A 24,976-nucleotide genomic window follows, 5' to 3' on the forward strand; every position below is an offset into this window, starting at 1 on the left:
AGATGATGTTTATATTCTTTGTTTATTCTAACTAATCAAAAAATTAAAGAACATTTTCATAATCATAATAAGTTTATTACACTACCCATTGTATAAACTAAAACTGGCAACACTAAATATAAATGCCATTAAGACTTAGCACCTTGCAGAACCTTCCTCACTTCATCATCAGTCGCCAAGTCCAATGGAGTACAGTCCTCGCTATCCTTTACTAGGGTAGCTCCGGCCTCAACCAACAGGATAGTAGAGTTGAGATGCCCGCAAAATGCAGCGTAATGTAAGGCGGTTTGTCCGCCGTCATCTACTGCATCAATGAAACAGCCGGCATTCAAAGCGGCTTCTAAAGCTTTTGTGGCATCTCGATCGGCAGCCCAATGTAACGCTGTCATGCCATCTTCACTTCTTTCATGCTTGAGCTCCGGGTTTTGTGATAGTAGCTCTGTAACACGCTCCGCACAGTTCTCTCGAGCTGCTTCAAGCAGGGACAGTTCATTTTCTTTTAATTCAGGCTCTGGAGAATACCGGAGTGATGATACTGTAACCCAAGCTTCTTTAGTCTTGGTGTCAATTAAGTCTGAACATTCAGGATCAAATTTCTGGACTAATGCGATGTACTTTTCTTTTGCTTCAGTAGAGGGCATGTCTCCGAGAGCCCTCCATGCCTCCCATTTCCTGCGGCCGCGTCCGTCTAACCAACCAGGCTTGGGTGTATTGCATACCCCCTCAGTACCCTGTTTGTATAAACCATAGAGCTCTAAAAGCTGGTTGTTACCAAGCTTTGAGGTTAATTTCCGGACATGATCTGCTGCCGTATTGAAAGATATGTCTAGTGGTGACTGGTCATCATCAGAGAAGTCTGAATCAGGATAATTGAGTGCTTCTGCCATTCTAATAACTATCTACAGAGGTTTACTGGCTATTCTGAACTTGAACAGTTAAGGTGAGGCCTTCTAAACTGTGATGTTGTTTGTTAGTGGCATCAGCCGCCCCGGACGGGCTCGCAAACTCAATGAAGCCGTAGCCCTTGCTCAAACCAGTTGAGCGGTCAAAGATGACTCTGGCAGTCTGAACGGGCCCAAATTGAGCAAAGTATTCTCTCAGCTGACGATGGCCTACCGTCCATGGTAAGTTACCGACATAAAGACGCGCGGCGCGTGCTGTGCTGGCCATAACCTATGCAGAGACCACCTCAAGCAAATGCAAAGACCTGTCGCCGATCAGCGCCCTGTAGTCCACACCGGAGCTCTCACTAAGCGAGTCGAGGTCGAGCAATGCACCCTTCAGCCCCCACTTCTTGAGCAGAGCTTCAATGGACCAGTCCGCGCTGCGTTCCTGGTAAGCACACAAAAATCTAGCGTCAGTACCGTCCAAGAGATAAGCTACAGTGGACAGGACTTCTTCAAATTGTGACGGCTCGTAGAAACAATCGGACGCTAGGAGCAGGTCCACAGGGCGGAGCGAGTGTACGTCGGCTAGGAACAGACCCCAAGCGAGCCCGAGTATCTGTACGTCACGCCCGGGAACTAACCCGTTGGCTTCGCAACAAGCGGATAGATGCCGCAAAGATCGCGGCAGTGCAACACTATCTGTTAACGTAACCTGGGCCCCACACTTGGCAGCTAATATCCCAGGCAACCCTGTTCCGCAGCCTAGCTCTAAAACTCTTAGACCGCGCAAATGCCGCCTCTGTGTCCACAAATACCAAGCCAATAGCGGCGCAGATGGCCACGTGTAGAACGAGTAGCCAGCGGACAGAAGCTCCGGTATTACTATCTCCAAGTATTCACCTCGGGTATCGCCGTTATTGCTGGATTTACCACGAAATACGAATTTCTTCAATTGGCCGTTGACAGAACAGGCATCGCTCATTGCATAAGCATTTCCAACGAAAACAGGATTTTTTCCGACAACGCGAGTCTTGAGAAATTTTTGCTGTCAAATTTTGTGTTGCAATGTAAAGTAAGATGAAACTCCCTAATATATATATAATATAATATATTTTAGCTTTACAGCAACAACATAAGAATGTCCCGGAGAGCGAATAACTGTTTTCAGTGTTCATATGAATAAATTAAAAATATGCATAGGTACAGAAACGAATCCATTAAATTATGCTTCCATTTGTAGCTATATACAAGCATAGAAAAATATTAAGTTAACCCTTTCGTGTGTATATTTTTTTGTAAGGGCAACGCCACGAGAGAAAGCTATTTAAGCTTTTAATTTCTGGTAGAAATTGGCACATACATTTTTCATAAATTATATAAAATTATAAATAATTGAACTACCGAAACGTGTCTACTTTAAAATAAAATTATTTATAAAAAAACACTGACTAGTTTTTCACTGACACAAAATAAAATAAAATATTCAGCATCATTAATAATATCCTAAACATTCGAGCATGACGTTATCAGTTTCATTCATTCACTCACTCAATATTCACTCTATGTCACTCTCACTATCATTATATTTATTTCACTTTTCGCTTGTCTTGTTAGAGTTGTCTAGCGGGGTGCACAGTGCCGCGTTGTTAAAAATTGTTTTTAAAATCGAAATATTTTATTTTTAGAATAATTTCGTAAAAAGTGTAAACACCATGTCTGTAGCAGCTAAAGGTAAGTAATTATTGTGTATTTTTATCGTATTACGTTTAAATTGATTAACTTGTTTACTTGGCCGGTGCGGGGTCAAACTCCAAACTTTCATCGAGTTGTAAATTTACTTTGTTTTGTAATTAAAAGTAAAGTTTAAAACTTTTTAGTCCAATATCATTAATTTTAGAGTTTTTCTATGGGTTAGGTAACATAGTTTTGAATATTTTTAAGTATTGCTGGACGCGGTACTACGTGGGTAGTACTCAAAAAAGTTTTACTACACCAATTTAAATTATTAAGAAGTGGATTAAGTCGTTTATAATTTTTATTGTAAGTGTACACGTAACTGTGACACGCTTGGCTGCAGTTATGGGAAGAGATACCTACTCAGTTGCTGCCAAGTTTGAAACCTTGCTAAATTCATATGTTAGTCAAGGTCTGATCGCCGTAGGTATGATGTGAATTCTGATCAAGGGATGTTAATATACTTATTATTGTTATTTTATTTTTGATTATTTGTAGTTCAAGTAATTCATAGACAGATGTTTAGAGTTAGACCAAGCTAAGTTGGCAGCGATTTTGATAGCCCTGAGCAAGTGCAAGTGTTATTTAAACGGCACAATGTCTTAGAAATTTGACGTTTAAAATAACACTTACTCAGTCTGGGCTATTAAAATTTGCTGCCAACTTAGCATTTTCTAACTCTAGCATAATAATGTAGCTACAGAAAAAAATGAATGAAAGAGAAAGAATTGTCTAGGTATTCCCACAAAGCTTATTTTCACACATTCCTCTACTTCTCTTAGCTTTCTGACATATCTAATCCCAATAAAGCCAAGGTTTTTCTATGTATAAAAAGTAGTCTTCATGTTAGGATCCCAAGCAGACTTCAGAGGGTCTACCACAAACCATGTTCGACGTGTTGTCTTTCTGTCACACTTGTAAATTCGTACGCAAGTGTGACAGGGAGGCAACACGTCAAAAGTGGTTCGCGGTAGGCCCTCAGGGCTCCTTAGTGAGCCATGGCAAAAGACAATGCTAGAAGGGTGATGACAACAATATTCTTACTCTACAGGTATCTTCATTGTGGGGGCCAAGCGCACTGCCTTCGGCACATTTGGTGGAGTCTTCAAAAACACATCGGCCACCGAACTGCAGACACATGCATTCAATGCTGCGTTAAAGGAGGCCGGTGTTGCCCCCACGCAGGTTGACTCGGTTGTGGTCGGACAGGTCATGTCGGTAAGTGAAAGTAGATGATGATGATGTTAAGTTCAACCCCTGGGGTCCACACCATAAGTTTATGGTGGTGCATACTCACAACAAAATTTGTAGCTTTTCTCCCTTGTGTTTTGTTATGCAAAGCATACTGTGAGTTTTAGCTTGACAATTTTAATCCTTAAGTAATTATCTTAAATATCATTGTATTCAACCTGTGCGCAACCTTTTATCTCTAAAAAGGGCCTTCTATCTCCGCTGGCTTGAAACATACAAAATGAGAACATTCTAGTAAAAAATAGAATAAAGAATGGTAGGGTGACTGCTATAGTTATTGGCCCCTCCATAGTATGGGGGAGTATCAGGGGGGAGAACCTGCAGCATTCAAGCAGTCTCGGCTTATCATTGCTCCGAGCAGGGACCTGACCACCCCTTCCCAGAAAAAACCTTTAAATGGCTGAGTCATTTATCAATAGCCCCCACGATTGGCTTTCCCTTTGAATTGCTTACCCGTTCATTTGACTTAGCTCTAGGTATGGGTTTCCCTTTCAGAGATACTGCTAAAATGAAAGGGTATACCATTCCTAATTCAAAAAATTATGACATCTGTGCTGTCAACGCGTTAGACACCCAGTCCTTCACTTTAAACATAAATAAGCAATATTTGATTTTATTTTGAGAAAGAGAAAGTTGAAAATGGAATAAGCGTCATAATTTATAATCGATACCTCTTAAAGAGGTTAGCGCTTAGGAACGGGTTTCAGATTACCCGTATGAAAGGGTAAAAAGCCGAATGAAAGGGTTTTAGTTTGCAAGTAAGCAAAGTCATACAAAATACCCCTTCCAAAACCCGCGAAGGGGATACCGGGCGGGTCCCTGGCTCCGAGCAATTATTAGGATTGGCACAACTTGACGTCCCTTTGCATGTACAACCACAGATAAGATAATGACTTAAATTTTGACAACCCTAAATAGCCGATAGGGATAGTGCCATACTAATGTATGCATGCTTTCTAATGAAAAGGACAGAATGATTCATCCCCTGAATCGCTGTCAAACTTCAGTTTTGTAGGAAGTTTTTTTTCTGTGCAATAGTACTATTACTTATTCTGTGATCCAACTTACAAACAATTTTTTGTCCAGGCATCCCAAACTGACGGCATTTACACTCCCCGTCATGCGGCGCTTAAAGCCGGCATTCCCCAGGAGAAGCCTGCGCTGGGCATCAACAGGCTATGTGGCTCTGGCTTCCAGTCTGTCGTCAACAGCGCACAGGTAAGTCTAATAAAACTCTTTAAAAAAATTGTTGTTTATCGATCGAGAGATTACTTTTCCAACTGTTATCAGAAGTATTTATGACATGATTAAATTGATGAACTAGTTTATTACATAATTTATAAAATATTTTCTGAACTTTGTACCTCTTGGAATGTGACTCGAAAAAGAGTCAAATAACTCCATAATCACAAACCCCGATAAATAACAACAGCGCCATCTAGTGAGTTAAAACATAGCTTACATAGCTAAGAAATATGGTGGGTTTTATGACTACTTTTATTTTATACTTTATTGTGTTGTTCATGGTAATGACATGATTGTATACCACACAACAGGGTTCGACACGATAAGAGTACATTATGTTTAACAGTACATCTTTCTTTGAATTTCTCCTGCACCAACATACACAAATGTCTCTGACTGACCCAATGGTTTACTGGTAGAGAAAGCCTTTTGGAATTAAGTTCGCCATTTGTACATTTTTCTTTATTTGTACAATTAAGTTTAAATAAATAAATAAAACATTTTCGACATGGGCAGTACGCACGTAAAGTGCTCATTACCGCACTGTAAAGTATAAAAGCGGCCTATCACTTATTCGTTTGAGAAATATGATACCAACACACACACGGATGACAAATGTTAACCTTTTGACCGCCACAGTCCGCTGTAGCCGTCATCCGAAAGTCTTGCGAAGGACGCCGCCAGCTTCGCCAATGCAATAGGGACTTACGCGGGACTTCGTAAAGTTCAATTTCGCTTAAATAATCGCGATCTTCTGGCGTCCGGAGCACGGCATGTTGCTTCGCCGTCTGGCGTCCAAAAGGTTAAACTTATTACACCCTTTTTGCACCGAGAGTAAGAATATCTGAGTCATATTTTAATTTAACTAATAAGCGAGGCCAATATAGATGGATATAAGGCTTAATCAATAGCTGAGTCCTTTCAATATATAAATAAAATAAATATTTGGGGGGACAATCTTACACAAATCAACCTAGCCCCAAACTAAGCAAAGCCGTACGAGACGATGATATACATCCAACAAACTGTTATGCAGTTTGGCAAAATTTTTGTTGCTGTTCATGTATGTGTTTTTTTTTTTTATAAGCAATAAATAAATAAAATACTTATTTATAAACATAGAAAACACCCGTGAGTCAACCAAGGCTCGGAAACCGGTTAAATTTCCAAACCGTTATCATGTACTTGGCGCAAAACCTTTTAATTTCGGTTTCGCTAGAAAAAGCGTTATTTTTAAACAGTTTTTAAAAGAGCTGTTCTTGTCAAATTAACCGGTTTAGAGCAATAAAAACCGGTTTCTTCCTATGTCGGCGTCTATGTTGACGCGGCACACCACCAGGCCGGCCGGCCGTTTCTTCGCTCGTCGAAAAAAACCGTTATTAGGTTACAATTAAGTTCTTAAAACGTTCGTGTTCTTATAAAAGTTCGGAGGAAAACCGAGATAAACCGGTTTTACCGGTATTTTATAAACCGGTTGCAAGCGTTGGACTCGACACATGATGTAGACTGATAAGGCCGACATACTTGCCAATACTAACGTGTGGTGATTAAAGCTTAATGATGATGAAGTTCACCAGAGGCGGCGTTAGGCGTGGGCCACCGCCTACGGCCTCGCGTTCCGAGGGGTCTCGCGCCTCAAATAAGTATAACTCGGACACAACGTAAAGCGCCGCCAGGGCCTTGCTAAATGTACCTTGCCCACAAAAAGTTATGGTCTTGCCCCGCCACTGAAGTTCACCATTTATCTACCAGGACATCATGACCGGCGCAGCCAAGATCTCCCTCGCTGGTGGCGTCGAGAACATGTCACAAGCCCCGTTCGCGGTCCGCAACGTCCGCTTCGGCACCATGCTGGGCCAGTCCCACGTCTTCGAAGACACCCTCTGGGCGGGTCTGACTGACTCGTACTGCGGGCTGCCCATGGGCATGACTGCCGAGAAGCTTGGAGCACAGTTCAAGGTTACCAGGGATGAGGTGGACAACTTTGCGTTGGAGTCACAGCAGAGGTGGAAGAAATGTAAGTTTAGTCATATTTGTTGGGCGCCTTTTTAGTTTGTCAAAAATTTGAGTGGTTAACCGAATAGCGCAGTGGTAAATATTAAATGATTTTACGGACATAAAATCAGAAAAAGTCATGGGTACGAGCCGGGGTTTGAACCCGCGACCTCCAGATTGCAAGTCGCACGCTCTTACAGATAGGCCACCAGCGCTTCAGGGGTCGCAGCAGCAATAAGTTTAGGATGCCTTGCTATATCTTGTTGAGTTTTTTCCTTATTTCTGGATCCAGACAGCTATTCAATAAATATGGTGGATCTTGGAGTAGACGATCAGCAAAAGAGCTATTAACCAAGGCTCAGAAACCGGTTATATTTCGAAACCGTTATCATGTACTTGGCGCAAAAGCTTTTAATTTCGGTTTCGCTCGAAAAACCGTTTTTTTGAAACCGGTTTTTATGAGAACAGTTATTGTCAACATAACCGGTTTAGAGCAATAAAAACCCGTTTCTTCATATTTTGGTGTCTTATGTTTACGTGGCACACTAACAGACCGACCGGCCGTTTCGTGGCTCGCCGAATAAACAGGTTTTTTAAGGTTACAATAATGTTCAAAACGTTTGCGTTCTTAGGTATAAAAGTTCGGAGGAAAACCGAAATAAACCGGTATTTTATAAACCGGTTCTGAGTCTTTCTATTAACATTACTTCCAGTTGGACAATTTAGGAACCTCTCAAAATGACTTCCCAAATCATGTTCTTCGTTAAGTGACCAGTTCTAGCTAAGCTGCATCTTACATTTAAGGGTAAACCTTTTTTTGTCATCAGCTCACGATGCCGGAGTGTTCAAGGCCGAGATCGAACCCGTGACCCTGACGGTGAAGCGTAAAGAGGTCAAGATCGACACCGACGAACACCCGCGGCCGCAGACCACCATTGAGGGTCTGAAGAAGCTGCCGCCCGTCTTCAAGAAGGAGGGGCTTGTCACTGCTGGCACTGCTTCTGTAAGTTGTCATTTTCATTAAAAAACCCTCTAGAGATGAATGTCTAAAGATTTTTTTATATAATTTCACGCGTCGTATGATGATTCCTATGAAAGTTCCTCCAAGTCGCTTACGGATTAATTTTAAAAATAACTGAAGATATATGTTTTAACCGTATTTTTATTACTTGAATGTTAAATGTGAATGTGTAAAAAGAAAAAATATTTTTTTATATATTATTAAATAAACGTCCGCAAATGTCAATTTACTGCATTTAATTTGGAATACCACTTTCTCATGAAGGTTTACTGAAAATCATGAGCGCAATTTCGGGTTCCATTTCGGAGCAGCCCTTAAAATGCACACTTATCAAAAAAATATTAATAATCTGGACTTTTATAATAATTCAAGAAAATTAAAAAAATAAGGGAAATAATTAGTGTTGTTTTGTAAATTGATACAGTATACCTTGTGGCGTCCAGGTGGACATAAGTGCTCGAGGATGGGGGGTGTGCTGAAGGTGTATGTAAGGGGGGATCGAAGGCACCTTTTTTCAGATATTTTCTCATGTCTTAGATAATCACCAAATAACCCGTTAGTGATGTTCTCAATTTATTTTTCATAGGGTATCAGCGACGGAGCCGGCGCTATTGTACTCGCTAGCGAGGAGGCCGCAAAAGGCCTAAAGCCTCTCGCTCGTCTCGTGGGCTGGTCCTACGTTGGCGTAGACCCCTCCATCATGGGCATTGGCCCCGTACCAGCTATTGAGAGCCTGCTCAAGGCCACAGGACTCACGCTTAACGATATCGACCTTGTTGAGGTGAGTAGAACCATTCACTACGCTTGTACTTCTTTTGACTCTTGCTCAGCTAAACGGATGGTCGAAGGTTAGTGAAGACCCTTCCACATGGGATTGGCCTTGTGCCAGCTGTTGAGAGCCTGCTCAAGGTCACATGACTCACGCTTAACGATATATACCTATATACCAGACCAGAGTTTCACGTTCGATGTGTTGCATCTCTGTCGCACTTGTAAATTCGTACGTAAGTTTGACAGGAAGGCAAAACGTGGCTTGCGGTAGGCCCTCTATTCTCCCTTCTCCCCATCAGAAAAATACTTATACTTGCCGCAAAACTAACTAGCGACTGAGATCATAATGCTATCTCCTTTACCCTTGTTAAGACCAACCAAGAGTAAAAGAGATGGCATTTTGACCTGATTCACCACTTGGTTTTGCGGCAAGTATAGATTAGGGGAATAAAAATCCACAGGTATTTCTCGTAAACACCGTACAATTACAATTTCAAAATAAGCGAAACTTGAAACGCGACGAGTTTGTTAGGTATTTAGTTTTTCTACTCGTGGACTGTAATGGTTGAATTAAGATTTTGAATACCAAACTGTAATTAGGTACTTTTCATATGGGCTTCCAACTCAACTACAATATTCATTTCGAAACGGTTTAGTCAACTATAATGAAATTGACCAATCACAGCTCGCCGCAGTCAAGAGCAGGAAGCAAAACGATAGCTCAAATTAATTATTTTTGGGTTGTATAGTAGAAACAATTGCTTCATAAGTCATAAACGCACATGTGACACCCTTAATATAGCAATATCCATAGACTACGAAAACCGCTTACCGTTGCTTGTTAGTCTCCATAGGCTACGGTGGCTAAAAATAAGAAGAAACTATCTAAAAATAGAATTTAGCGCAGAGCAAGTACCAGGGCCTCATGAGTTACGAGAAGGTGTCGCCGACCACCCCGCCGGGGTTCGCCGGCCGGGGCGCGTACGAGTATGAAGGTATCGCGGCTGCTCGCGTAACTTCTTGCTGTATACTTTTGATTTGTTTACCTATAACATTTTGTCAGTTTAAAGTATTATTTTTGTTGACTCATAGAAAGAGTATTGTATAGGGACCGTGCGCGTTGGAGGGTCTGCCATCTTGTGGCCTGAATCGGATCCATAAACATGCACATTTACATGTCACGTTTTTTCTTGTGCATAGTATGTTCTGCCATCTTGTGGGCTACATCGGAACAATAAACATCACATTCACGCCTCGCGCCAAAAATCTGTTTTTTTTTTTTTATACCAGGACAGTGGCAAGCAAGCATACAGTCACCGTAGCCTATGGACGCCTGCAACTCCAGAGGTGTTACAAGCGCGTTGCAGACCCTTAAAAAATCTGTACACTGCTTTTTTGAAGAACCTCATACTGTAGACCCTCGGGAAAACCTCGGCAGGTAGCTCATTCCACAACCGGAGCGTGTGCGGGAGGAAGTTCCTCTTAAACCGCACAGTGCGTGACCATTTAGGTTCTAGGGTATGAGGATGAACAAAAATGAACATTGATTTATGTTGGAGCAGATCAACGAGGCGTTCTGCGCTCAGACCCTCTCCTGCGCCAAGGCGCTGAAGCTGGACGTGTCCAAGCTGAACGTGAACGGCGGCGCCACCGCGCTGGGGCACCCGCTCGGCGCCTCCGGCTCCCGCATCACCGCGCACCTCGTACACGAGCTCAAGTAAGATCTTACTCCACAGACACAACTTGATATGCTACTCGATTTCTAGGTTTTCGGGTTGTTAAATTGCTGGTACTTCACCTTGTTTCACCTCATTTTTGGAAATGAGGTTCTTATCAACGTCAACGTTAACGTCTGTCAAATCTTAACAAACCGTTGATGATCATTTGCCCTTTTGACAGTTTTTTTAGAAAAGACAGAATTTAACATAGATTTGTAAAATCTCGCGTCGCATGATGGTTTCTATGAAAGTTCCTTCAGATTTCATTTGGTTGGACTTAATTTACGAAATAATTAAGCAATACGTTTTTAACGTGTTTTTATAATTTAAATGATATATTTCTCAATTTATGTGCTTTAGGCAAAAATTCAGTAAACTTCCAAAAATGTCTACAAACATTTTAAGTGACATAGCTGCATATAAATAATAAATAAATAAATATTGTAGGACATTATTACACAAATCCCACAGTAAGCTCAATAAGGCTCGTGCTGAGGGTACTTAGACAACGATATATATAATATATAAATACTTAAATACATAGAAAACAACCATGACTCAGGAACAAATATCCATGCTCATCACACGAATAAATGCCCTTGCCAGGATTTGAACCCGGGACCAGCTTTGTAGGCTCACTACCCACTAGGCCAAACCGGTTGCTTAGCACACTGAATCCAATTCGCACTTCATCCATTTATTCGGAACTATTTTTCGTCGTGCGAGCTATAAATTTTATAATCAATGGGTTAACCTTTTGAACGCCAGACGACAAAGGAACATGCCGTGCCCCGGACGCTGGCTATCACGATTATTTAAGCGAAATTGAACTTTACAGAGTCCCGCGTTAGTCGCTATTGCATTGGCGAAACTGTCGGCTGTAGCCGTCGTTGGCGTCCTTGGCAAGTCTTTCAGATGTCGACGGTGACGGTCTAAGGGTTAATCTACGCACCAATTGTTATAAAACATTGTTTTCCAGACGCCGCGGTCTCAAGCGCGGCATCGGCTCGGCGTGCATCGGCGGCGGGCAGGGCATCGCGCTGCTGGTCGAGGCTGTCTAACCGCACTGTGTTTCCTTGAGACTGACATAACATATTATAAATCAATTCTGCACTAAAAATAAGAGTACGAGAATTATGTTAATTGTATTTGGTTAATTATACCTGGAATTGTCTTGATATAAGTATATAATTTTAAGAATAAAGTAGGTAATAGTTATGTACATATGTCTAATACTGCCTGTTAATGCAAATGTGTATAAATTAGTAGAAATCACAAAAGTTATGCTATATTTTTAATACGCTGTTTTACGAGATTTGGAAGTATTTGTATATTTTAAATTGTTATTGAGTCTATATACAAGTTTAATACGTCACTAATAAATCAACTATTTTTATATGCCTCGTTTTCTTTTATCTTTAAAGTCAAAATATGTTTTTCTAGTTGTATATCAATCTTATTTTTTGTGATATGAAGTTATCTAAATACTTGTTTTTTTCAATTTCATAATTATCAGATAGTTCAGATACTAGCCCCCCCCCCCCCCCCCCGTGGCGCGGGTTACATAAAACGTTAACAAATTATACATCTAAAACCTTCCTCAATAATCACTTTAATAATACTTTGTTATAAAATATGTAGTGATAGAATACAAAAGAAAAATTAATTTTGCAATCGGGTATAAAGTCCAAACGTGTTCATCATATCAGCGTTATTTATGATTTATAGACTCATATTATCTTATCAACTTATCATATTAGTATGATAATACTTATCAATTATTCTCACCTTGGGGTGGTAAAAGTTACCTGCAGAGGATTACCATACCTAATTCCATACTACTATTGTCAGACTTATCATCTTTTATTACATACTTTTATCGCTTTATATATCTAAATTATACATTTGATAAAAAGTATGCCTATTGAGTACGTACTTGTTGTATTGACCAATTTCTTACAAAAAAACAATAATTCATGGGTGAACATTTTTTTCGTTGTCTTGTTGTGTGACGGAGTGTAGCTTTTTTTTAATATATTTTTTAAATAATTTTTGGTATGTAAATTATAATCTACAGCTATTTATTTGTTTATTTGATAGAAGACACAAATACAAACGTGACAGAGTGGTCAGACACAAGACAACGAAAAGAATTTTGTTTGACCCCTTTTGATTTATAGTTGAACTTATTGAACTAACGGTATTCGAACCTCCGGATATCTTGAGCTGCAGACAATATGGCGTTAATCATAGTTACTTAGGTATTACTTAATCGTTGGAGTCAGACCAAGCTAAGTTGGCAGCGATTTTGATAGCCCGGCCTGTGCAAGTGTTAAGTAAACGTCATAATTTCATAGATGTTTGACGTTCAGAATAATACTTGCACTGTTTGGGCTATAAAAATTGCTGCCAACTTATCCTGGTTCGACTCTATCTGTATCTGTCGTTTTGACTGTACCTATTTCCTATTTGTAAGAAAAGGAAAACAATAAATTAACTAATTAAAGGTTGCAAGATTTTCAAGATTGTAGTTTCCCTATTCCTCTATATCAAACAAATTGTATGGTGTCGTAGGTACCGAACGAAATACGTTTAAGTACCAACAAACAACCCAGGTTATTTGGCCTTTTACCACTACAACATAGAAAGAGGGACCCATTTTTACCACTACAACATAGAAAGAGGGACCCATTTTTACCACTACAACATAGAAAGAGGGACCCATTTTTACCACTACAACAGAAAGAGGGACCCATTTTTACCACTACAACATAGAAAGAGGGACCCATTTTCACCACTACAACATAGAAAGAGGGACCCATTTTTACCACTACAACAGAAAGAGGGACCCAATTTTACCACTACAACATAGAAAGAGGGACCCATTTTTACCACTACAACATAGAAAGAGGGACCCATTTTTACCACCAGAACATCGAAAGAGGGACCCATTTTTTTAATCACACAAGATTAGATCTATTTAAATAACTCTACCATCTATAAACCTTTGCTGAAGATAAGTAGCACCACATACTTAGAGAATGAATTCTATTTTTAGGAGCCATAAACCCTTTTTTCTTAGCCGATTTGAGTTTCCCACTGCTGGGCAAACTGGCTAAGGCCTCTAGGCCTCTCCCCTTAATATCCACGACTCCTGATTTCGTGTTTCCTCCGGCCAGTTATTAAGGGAGCAGTCCAGGTCCGCCATCTCCAATCCCATTATATGGTCAACTTTAAACTGTAACCCACAACCAAATGGTTAAGCCGTGTCGAAGATTGGGATGGTAAAAAAGTTAGTAACCCCTGACGTAGGATAAGCTATAAGAACTCGAGGCTTGCCTATCTTAAATTACAACTTCTGGAATACGTGAAAACGCCTTAAATAAATTACCTAGGTAATCTAGGTATAAGACTGACGCAAAGCGCAATGGTTGACTGCGACCGAATGATAATACCATTGTTAGGGCTCCCCTACACGATGGCCCAGCGTAGGCCAGTCTAAGGGACGCAGCTATGCGGTAGAATGAGATAGCAATATCACTTACTCCCTCTAACGCATAAATGCGTCCCTTGGACTGGCCTGCGCTGGGCGATCGTGTACGAGCCCTTATGCCACGCGCCACATACATACTTATCATTATCACAATCGGCCCGGACCGGTTTGAAGACAGACGTGTACAAAATGGCAGTGGCAATCAACAGAGGTACGTAAACCATTATTATAAATAAAATGTGCAATAAACAACTGTATTGCTTCGTTTCTTTCAATTTTTGATGTTAAGTACTTATACTTACTTATGTTGGTCTCACGACTTGGGATTTTAAGTGATTTTTTACAGTGATTTTATTGTTGTTTTTATTAATAGTCGTGACAGATACCTACATACATACTACATTACGGTATACCTATTTACGCTCTGAAAAAGTACGTACTTTCAATTATGCTGATAAGTTGACAACAAAACTTATACTTATATGAAAACGAAATGTTTTGATTTCTCAAGAAGTTGGACATTGTATTTTGGACTTTGTTATCTAAAGCTTACGGTGGTTATTTCTTTGCCTTGATGCCGGTGTCTTCATGACCTTGACTACGTGCGTGTTGTATGTATTTACAATCGCGGTCAATGTCCGATGAGATATCACTTTTAATACTTTAATAGAATTGGAAATTTGGAGTCAGAACTAAATTCCATAAGCTTATCAATTTTATCGCGATAAATTCTCCGGAAAAACGGAAAGATATTTTCTTAGACTTGACACTACTTCTTCGATGATCAATAACTCAAAAGTAGGTAGGTATTTTATCACTTGAGAGGTAGATATAGCAATCTGGGTATAGGTAAGCAGCAATTCAATACCACCTATCATATCTTAACATTTTCAGTGCCTAGTCCCCATTTCCAATACAAAATGAACACACAATACGTGTTCTTGGCAGTGAATGTGACTTTTTAAGTCTTCATCATATTCCCACCCCCGTTCCCAGGTATCTTCATCGTAGGGGCGAAGCGCACCCCCTTCGGCCGCTTTGGCGGTAAACTGCGAGATGTCCAACCATCAGATCTACTGGCAACTGCTGCCAAAGACGCATTCAAAGCGAGCGGCGTCGCACCAGCCATCGTCGACACTGTCAACATCGGTCAAGTTAATGTGGTAAGTCGTCAACCAGTCAATGTGGTATTGTGTAGGTACGTAACATATTCCCGGGACTGTTGTGTAGGTCAGAAATTGGAACCAGTGTAGTTTTTGACATTCATAAGTGCATTTTAGTATGCCTACATTTTTTTAATTAGGTAAAGGAAAGCATTTGACCACAATCTCACCTGATGGTAAGTGTCGATAGGATTACCAGTTCGCCGGACGATGTCGACCTCTCAGTTATTCGCATATAAGCTGACATTCGCGAATAACTGACAGGCCGATATCGTTCGGCGAACTGGTAATCAGCGGGCCCCTTTAGAGATGTCGATTCACTCTTGATTTGAAAAGATCCAAGTCATAGTGGGCTGGGAATAGATTAGCAGGAACTGAAAATAACTAAAGACTTACACTTTCAAGACTTAGCCCCAACACGAGATGAGACATTGGGTTTAAATATTCTTCTAATAGACCAACTATAGGCGGTCTTAACATTGGACAAACTTAGAACTTCGGTAGATGTCGCTAGCAGCCTCCCTAAAGGGGCCATATGGTGGAAATTTTTGCCGCCCATGGATGAAGTCTTGGTAGCTCAGATGGCAGAGCACTTGGCTAGAGATCCAGTTACCATGAGTTGAATTCTCACCCAAGAAAGTCAATTTTTCCGCTTTTAAATTTATTGTAAGCTTAATAGCATCGTTCGCAGACGTTTTTGCTTGATACAAAATTAAAAGAAACTTATTTCAGCTAAGCGGGTCTTCAGACGGCGGTTTAGCGCCGCGCCACGCCGCTCTAAAGTCCGGGGTCCCGCAGGAGAAGCCAGCACTCGGTGTTAACAGGCTCTGTGGCTCAGGCTTCCAGGCTATCGTCAACAGTGCACAGGTAATTCAGATCTTTGAATACTCTCTAAATTATTGTAAAATCGACAGTCTTACGATCTACCATTTCTTTCATATTAAGTTAAGGATTTCGAAAGTAAAGATAAATCGGTTCATATACTATAATGCCGAGCGAACAACCGCAACGACGAACATATACCCTACTAATAGTAATTACACGGAAAATGTGGGTGTAATAAACAGTGATCGGAACTATGGGAGTAAAACTTTAACAAAACTTATCAAGCGGACGTAAAAAGAGTGCTTATAGCCTTAAAAATATTCGAATATCTATGAATGTAAATATTTTTATGGCTGTAAGTACTATACTATTCCTATGGACATGAATATTTTTAGGGCTGTATGCACTATTTTATGTCCGCTTAACAAGTTTTGTTAAAGTTTTACTCCCATAGTTCCGATCACTGGTAATAAAGACCTTATGTTTGTGCAATTTGGTACTATGTCCCACTCGAGCGTTCATTCAGGTCGTACCTACACAGATTTGCCAACAATCCAACTTTTGTTTCTAACTTCACATGATAATTTCAGGACATCATAACAGGCGCAGCGCAGGTCTCTCTTGCCGGCGGCACAGAGAACATGTCTTCCGTCCCCTTCGTCGTTCGCAACGTCCGCTTCGGCACAGCCTTAGGGCAAAGCATAGACTTCGAAGACTCACTACAGAGGGGCTCGTTGGACACGCAGTGCAACTTCACCATGCCCGAAACGGCAGAGAATTTAGCTGAGCGGTACAAGCTTCAGCGAAGTGAGGTTGATGCATTCGCGCTGCAGTCGCAACAGAGGTGGAAGGCTGGTGAGGACCTCTTTCTTGTGCTTAGGTATATTTGATCATTCTTGTTGTGTTCGTTGGTGCCTAAACTAGGAGTGAGACGAAAAATAGCAAACAAAATCTCAATTAGGGCAGTTTACTCGGTTGACTTCTTTGCACTGCCAAAGGCCAGCGTTTAGGTGGATATCTGTATAAAGAGTCTCGCAGCAACATCTATAGTTGTTCTTGGCGCTGTGGGCACGACTAGTAACGACTACTTAGGTGTTCTTGGCGTTAAAAATGTTAAAACCCCTAGCTCTTTCTATTTCCAGCCTTCGACAACGGCGTGTTCAACGAAGAAATGTCCCCAGTCACTGTGAAGGTCAAGAAACAAGATGTAGTCGTGTCTGTTGATGAGCATCCTCGCCCGCAGACCACGGCTGATGACCTGGCGAAATTACCTGTGCTGTTCCGCAAGGGTGGAGTGGTCACTGCTGGTAATTCTTCGGTAAGATGCTGTTGCTATTTTAATGGGTTATAGAACTCCTCGGTAAATTTATCGTCATGGCTCATGGCTGAGTATATGAGTTCCCACCCAGCACCCAATTTAATAATGATAGGCAATTCCTTACCCATAGAAAGTAAGAAATGAATTTTTTTTTCAGAACCATTGACATAATTGCTATTTGCGACGTGCACAATTTAGAAAATAGAAATTAATTGATAATAATACTTTGAACTTTGAAAAAAAAGTCCTAACATCTCTCTCTTTCTGCCACTAGGGTGTGAACGACGGAGCCGGTGCCATCATCCTAGCCAACGAGGAAGCGGTCTCGAAGCACAGCCTAAAGCCAATAGCCCGTCTGCTCGGCTGGTCCTTCGTTGGTGTGGACCCCAGCGTCATGGGCATTGGGCCTGTGCCGGCTATTCAGAGCTTGCTGGCTGTTAATAAGCTCCGCTTGAACGATATTGATCTTATTGAGGTAATATAGTTTCAAATCTCCCTTCCTTCCTTCTCAGGCACTCCCTGAAGTGTTAACGATGACGATCCCATCCTAAGATTTCTCAGTGACTATCGTTCTTGATACATTATAACTAGTAAACATGCATATTCATACTTGTTCGTTATCTACGCTGTGACACATCTGAACAGGACGGTCGAAGTAACTTATCCTCTAAGCTGCTGTTAATATTGTAAACGATTCTTACCCTCTTTTCTATGTGTTAAATATGCCTTCTGGCCAGGGTAGGGGCTGATGAGGAGGCACCAAGGAAACACGTCCGTTCAGCATAGAATGTATTTCGAGAACGAAGAATTAAGCCTACCCACATTCAGTCGGCGCCTGATTACTAAATCTACCCACATATGTCACACCCCCCCACTTAGCCTATAGATACACTTATGCATTAGGTTAATAAGAATAAAATCATAATACTAAAAATTTTAGTCGAACCCATATCTTTGAACGGGTTTCCTAGTGCGGATCGGTCTGGGGCCCTCCACGGAGGCCGGCAATGTAGGGGGCGCGGCCGGTGCACCCGGCAACGGTAAACCACTCACGACCCTTAACTCAGAATTGCTTGTTACCGGTTCTGGCACCCCTCCCGTCGTCGTATCAGTAGAAAATTCGTTTGGTGGTTTTACCGAAATCGGAGAGTTAGGTACGGACACATCAATCGTGCTTGCCCATTTATTTTTAAGCTGATCGATATGTCGTTTGATGGGTGGACCATTTTCCCTACCAACTATATAGTTGCGAGATCCTACTTTTTGTTCACTGTTAAATATGCCTTCTGGCCAGGGTAGGGGCTGATGAGGAGGCACCAAGGAAACACGTCCGTTCAGCATAGAATGTATTTCGAGAACGAAGAATTAAGCCTACCCACATTCAGTCGGCGCCTGATTACTAAATCTACCCACATATGTCACACTATGCATAACAAAAACTTATAGAAATTAATTTTGAAAATTCTTTATGAGATAATAAATCTCTTAAACCACATCTTGAGTCATTCTTAATGCTTTGAGGAAATGTATTAAGACAGTTTTTATAAATTGGCCAGTCCACCACGTTCGTCTACGGCATCTTGGCCTTATCCTGTGGTCATAATTAGTCTCCTAGCATAGCCTGAAGTCGCTGGCTCGGCTGCTCTTGCTTTTTTGTTGGAGTGGACCCCAGAGTCATGGGCGTTGGATCAGTGTCGGTTCACCTTGGTTTTTTGCCGGTCAGAATAAGTCTCTTAGGTCTTTACCCAAGCATAGCCTGAAATCGCTGGCTCAGCTGCTTCTTCTAGTTTGTTGAAGTGGAACCCAAAGTCCCAGTATTATGCGGTCAATATGCTTCTAGCTCAGTTGATAAACTGAGCTAGAAGGATATTGACCTCATTCAGATAATAAGTTGCCACCCATAAAAAAACTACTACAGTACGAAACCTAGCCGAAAGCGAAGATAGCACTAGAGCTCAAAAAGTGAGATCCCGGGACCTCCTACTTTGTGGGCAGGATCACTGCCGACTAGGTTTAGTAATTTATAGAATTTGCCAGGAGTAAACAAGCCTTCTTACTCTCCTTTTAATTTCCTAGTAACTAGAAAGTAATTGTTATTATTTCGTCGACAGATCAACGAGGCGTTCGCAGCACAAACGTTAGCCTGTGTTAAGGAGCTGGGCATAGACCAAAGCAAACTGAACGTGAACGGGGGCGCCGTGGCGCTCGGGCACCCGGTCGGCGCCTCGGGCGCCAGGATCACTGCGCATCTAGCTTACGAATTGAGGTAATGTGTTTATTAGAGAAATGAGTAGGCAAATTAACCTTTTAACCGCTTAGAATTTTTCATCCAGCGTGCTCGTGTCGCACATCCAGTGCAGTAATCATACTGATTTAGATACCAATAGTACCTAAACATTAAGAGCAATTCCTAGCTGAGCAACTTTTCAAATCTCGAATTTTTGAAGCTATGTTTCTGTCGCGCTGCGGTGGGCGGGAGCCGGAGCTATCTAAGTGTGAGTGCGCGCACACAGACGCGAGACTCGTGCGCTCGCTCATTGCGCGCCGTTCCGTCGACATCGCCCGCGAGCCGGACGGAATTTATTCTGCGCTGCCCGACGCAAGTTGTTTTTGTTGTTACCACGTAATATTGTTTTTCATTTTTAGGGTTCCGTAGCCAAAAGGCATAAAACGGAACCCTTATAGTTTCGCCATGTCCGTCTGTCTGTCTGTCTGTCTGTCCGAGGCTTTGCTCCGTGGTCGTTAGTGCTAGAAAGCTGAAATTTGGCATGGATATATAAATCAATAAAGCCGACAAAGTCGTACAATCAAATCTAAAAATTTAATTTTTTTTAGGGTACCTCCCCTACACGTAAAGTGGGGGTGAATTTTTTTTTTTCGCTTCAACCCTAGAGTATGGTTGGAAAGGTCTTTCAAAACTAATAGGGGTTTTCAAGAAAAATTTCCAAAAAATATGAAAAAAATCGTGGAAGTAGAGCTTAAGAAAGACATTAAATAAAAACTATAGCGGACATGATCAGTTTAGCTGTTTTTGAGTTATCGCAAAAAGTTTTCCCTTCATAGTAAAAAGACTTACTTTAATTAGGTACTGATTATGCAAATTTGCCTATTTGTTTAACTCGGGTGAAAGGTACCGTGTCATCCCTTGGTTAACAATTTACTATACTTTAAGCTCCAGTTTAGCTTATTGTGACGGAAGAGTAACTAAGGAACCCTACACTCATACACTGAGCGTGGCCCGACATGCTCTTGGCCGGTTATTATATTATACTGTATCTTTTACACCCTAATACCAAATACCCTATCACCTGTACTAAATGTATTTTACACCTATGATGACGAAATAATAAATGATTGATTGATTGATTGATATTAATTACCATATAGGTAAAAACTGCAAAAAAGAATGATGTCTCAGCTTCGGTTGTCGTCGTACAGTCAAGTGCAAAAATATGTATCGAAAGAATCGTCTCATAAATATGGTACTACGCTCTTATTACACTGGAATAAGATGCTATGGGACATATTTTTGAGTAAGATGTGTACACCCATATTTTTACACTTGACTGTACCTATCCGTATCAGTAAGTTGGGAGTGATCATGGTGTGTTGTGAAATTTTGTAAGTAGGTATAAATATAACTATGGTTAAACTACAATCTATTTAACTTGTAGTACGATGGGGCTAAACTTGGGCCGCCTTATTGAAGAACGTATCGCAATGACAATCTGGGTAAAGTATGTTGGGCTAATGCCGGACAATTTTGGGACCAATTGAGAGAACTCGTGAAAAAATGTTTTTTCGAGATCTCAACACGTGACAGATTCTTGAAGTACGTAGCGAATCGTTAAATAATAACCGTAGATTCGGCCTGAATTTTGGTAATCTTCAATATAGAACGGTTTTAGTTTTGTACCTGTGTAAAGATGAGACATACTTTTTTTTAGGGTAACGAGTGTTTTGCCATCAAGGGAGAACATTGGATGGTAAAAAAAAGTTGCTTCTAATGGAAAGAGAATAAGGTATCACAAAGAAATAGGTCCGGTGTCTACCCTTTTGTATCCGATCTTAACCCTGATACAAAAATTGGTAAAAACCTATGTCATAAGGCAATTTGATAAGTAAACATAGTGCTAAGAAACCTCTTATTGTAAGGTTTACCCGAAGTAATAAAATAAAAACCACTAAAATAATATATACTTTTCGAAGTTTTGACAATTTAAGATTTCGTTAACTGTACAGGTTTAGGGAAAGTGTAAATGTATTGTTTATTGAATGGAATGTACTGGAAGATATTAAGTACTTAAGTAGGAGGGACAAAAATCAAAATAAAAAATAATCGTGCCCAGTCATTTTTAATGAAGGTCGCCAAAAAAATAAGAATCAAAGTTAGAAATCAAAAAGACTAAGAAGTTCTTTAAAAAAGTCAAGGTCACTGAGAGCCCATCTTGAAATATGGAAAATAATTAAAATTGCGATTTTGTTGGTTTAATTTTGCAATGATGTATTATATATATATGTATATATAGTTGATATACAATCTTTTTTTTATAAAATGTAAGGATCGTATGTAAAGAGTAAAGTAAATATATAAGAGTAAAGTAAATTCTATGTATTTAAGTATTTATAAATATTTATATATTATATATATCGTTGTCTAAGTACCCTGAACACAAGCCTTATTGAGCTTACTGTGGGACTTAGTCAATTTGTGTAATAAAGTCCTATAATATTTATTTATTATTTATTTATTAATAAGAAAAGAGAGCCCTCTTGAAGCATTTTAAGGAAACTTATTTCGAAGCCCTATCTCTATTTTGTATCCGAAACTAGCAATGTATGTATGCGTGCACATCTACATATGCATCCGTATGTGTAGGTACTTTATTGCAAAAAATTGCTCATTTGCTATCTATCAGGGATCGGAAACCGGTATTTTTTGTATGGGAACGAAAACGGTATTTTTTCGTTCTTTGTTAATTACTTCATTTCTAATTAGGCAATCTAATAATACGAACTCGTTATCTGAAAACACAACTGAGTCCTACATTTAGAGTATAAAATAAACCGAAATATATGGTTATTTCGATGTTTTTGCAAAGTTAGGGGGAAATGAATGTCCTTCGTTCTTCACACGCATCCGGTATTTACCCAACATACCTTAATCGTTGAACCGCCGCATTTCAAAATCGCCCTTATTTTGATATCGGCTAGCCGTAATGTAATACGGCGGATTATACAATACGACTGCGATACTTATATATAAATCCCCTCGTCAATGTAATTTTATTAAATTTGCTATCTAGTGGCAAACATCAAAGTAGTTATCTTTTACTTGTGACGCACAAGTGTGAGCAATGTAAAATACTTTATTTCTAAAAAAAATTGCCTACTACGTAATAAAAGAAAATGTGTTTATTAAATTATAATACGAAAGGTGGTCAAATCGCAAAATGCTGTCGTTTTATTTAAAATAATGAAATAATTAGACCAGTTCCGAAAGTACCGGGAAATCCCGTTTCTTTAAAACAGTACCGGTTCTGCATTCCCTAATAAGGATGTTATGCCCATCACTATTCCTTCTGTGTACGTATATTTAGAAACTGTCTCCGCCTCCAATTCGTGCGATAAGGACAACTGCAGCTCGGACCGAAATTCACTCGCAAAAAACTCAAAAATCGAGGTTTCGCTCTCGACTGTTTCCTCCTCCAAAACGCAACTAATCATTATGAAATTTTGGAAATTGCAAGAGGAAGAAATAATCTATGCCGCTATGTTTTGATTTTTTGGATATTTTTTGTCATATTTGTATACTGTGCCTTTTTTTACAGCCAATTCAATTTAGCCGTTTTTGCGATTTTCGAGGCGCTGTATCTTTCTTCAAAATAAAATAATCCAAAAAAGCAAAACATAGCGGCACAGATATTGATGATATTGATCTTATTTGAAAAAATCACTGCTCTAGGTTAAAAATCCAGGGAGGAATCAGTCGAGAGCGTTTGTATGGAAAAATCGCAACTAGGAATTCCTCTTAATCAACAGTATTTTGGTGCATCAAAAACAACGCGGATCGCGGTCCGTTGAATATGTGCGATTGCGAAGGCGTGATGAGGCAAATATAAACGACAACGCACCGCTTAAAATTATGAAAAATGTAAACATTGGTGCGCTAAAATATATATATTATATGACGTATATGTCAACTGTGCAATAACTAATTGAGAGCGGGCACAATAGTTGCGTCGGTAGGTATACAGCGAATGCAAAGTCTACTATTATTTTCAACGGCAAGATATGATACAACTAGTGTTGGTAGTTTTCAAATAATTATTAGGTAAATGTCATTCCGGTTTTCATTCCTATTCACCCCGCCATCACTATTTATTTCGGTTGACGCTACACTACACACGAATTATAAACCAGAGGGCCTACCGCGAATCATGTTCGACGTGTTGCCTCTCTGTAGCACTTGTAAATTCGTACGTAAGTGTGACAGGTACGTAAGTAGACTTCGTATTCGCTACATACCTACCTAGTAGGTAGTACCTACGTAACTATTGTGCCCGCTCTCAATTAGTTATTTCACAGTTCATATATGCGTCATATAATATGTATATTTTAGCCGAAATCCGCAAATTGCGGGGATCTTTCTCTTTTACTCTTACTAAGGCGTAGTTAGAATGACAGAGAAAAATGCCCGCAACTGACGAACATCGGTTTTCGCGGTTATAGCCCAGAACTCTGAACTACTGATGGCTACCTAGGACTTTTGAGCATCTCAATTCCTACAGCTGTAAATATGAAAGACTGTATTAACAACAAAATAGTTATTTACGATACAAGTGCGACAAATATGAAATTCGTAACGAGTGGCGATACATTAAAACACGATCGAAGGGAGTGTTTTAAATCGACACGAGTTGCCAATTACCTATTCGCACGTGTATCGTACAACGTTTTTCAGTACAAATGGTTCTTTAAAGTTTCGACATAGTTACATAATGTGCACATTTACGCACTAGTGCGGAAAAGTAGCACCATATGTACTGAAATAGTACATTACGATACAAGTGCGAAAAATAGGAAATTCGAAACGAGTGGCGATAAATTAAAACACGACCGAAGGGAGTGTTTTAAATCGACACGAGTTGCGAATTACCTATTCGCACATGTATCGTACAACGTTTTACAGTACATATGGCCCTTTAAATGTTCGACACAGTAACGTAATATGCTACTTCTCGCACTAGTGCTATAAAGTAGCCCCATATATACTGTAAAAGTATTTTTAAAAGTACTTCCTTCGGTCGTGTTTTAATTTATCGCCACTCGTTACGAATTTCCTATTTTTCGCACTTGTATCGTAAATAACTATTCTGGCAAATTTAATTATCTTTACTTTTATTTTTTTAGGCGCCGTGGACTAAAGCGAGGCATCGGATCGGCTTGCATCGGCGGTGGACAGGGCATCGCTTTATTGTTAGAAACTGTTTAATAAAGTTTTCATATTTTCTATTATTATTATTATGTAAATATTGAATGGACCAATTAAACC

General features: G+C 40.1%; 3 protein-coding genes across 3 annotated transcripts; 2 read left to right on the forward strand and 1 right to left on the reverse strand.

Annotated features, from left to right (window-relative positions):
- Positions 1-53: 53 nt before the first annotated feature.
- Positions 54-1,955, reverse strand: LOC133527822 (acyl-CoA-binding domain-containing protein 6-like). The gene is made up of 2 exons (XM_061865007.1): positions 1,223-1,955; positions 54-888 (listed from the first exon to the last, which is right to left on the reverse strand). The coding sequence occupies exons 1-2, from the start codon at positions 1,867-1,869 to the stop codon at positions 129-131; spliced, it is 1,407 nt and encodes a 468-aa protein (XP_061720991.1). The 5' UTR covers positions 1,870-1,955; the 3' UTR covers positions 54-128.
- A 507-nt stretch (positions 1,956-2,462) lies between these two features.
- Positions 2,463-12,018, forward strand: LOC133527818 (3-ketoacyl-CoA thiolase, mitochondrial-like). The gene is made up of 8 exons (XM_061864999.1): positions 2,463-2,618; positions 3,673-3,839; positions 4,959-5,090; positions 6,870-7,134; positions 7,940-8,115; positions 8,720-8,914; positions 10,467-10,621; positions 11,602-12,018. The coding sequence occupies exons 1-8, from the start codon at positions 2,600-2,602 to the stop codon at positions 11,681-11,683; spliced, it is 1,191 nt and encodes a 396-aa protein (XP_061720983.1). The 5' UTR covers positions 2,463-2,599; the 3' UTR covers positions 11,684-12,018.
- Positions 12,019-14,204: 2,186 nt separating this feature from the next.
- Positions 14,205-24,934, forward strand: LOC133527817 (3-ketoacyl-CoA thiolase, mitochondrial-like). Its single transcript, XM_061864998.1, has 8 exons — positions 14,205-14,326; positions 15,112-15,278; positions 16,011-16,145; positions 16,694-16,958; positions 17,246-17,421; positions 17,696-17,896; positions 19,533-19,687; positions 24,835-24,934. Exons 1-8 carry the CDS (start codon positions 14,305-14,307, stop codon positions 24,914-24,916), a joined length of 1,203 nt encoding a protein of 400 aa, XP_061720982.1. The 5' UTR covers positions 14,205-14,304; the 3' UTR covers positions 24,917-24,934.
- The last annotated feature ends 42 nt before the right edge of the window (positions 24,935-24,976 follow it).

Source organism: Cydia pomonella, chromosome 18 (assembly GCF_033807575.1).
Source record: "Cydia pomonella isolate Wapato2018A chromosome 18, ilCydPomo1, whole genome shotgun sequence".
NCBI classification, from domain to species: domain Eukaryota; kingdom Metazoa; phylum Arthropoda; class Insecta; order Lepidoptera; family Tortricidae; genus Cydia; species Cydia pomonella.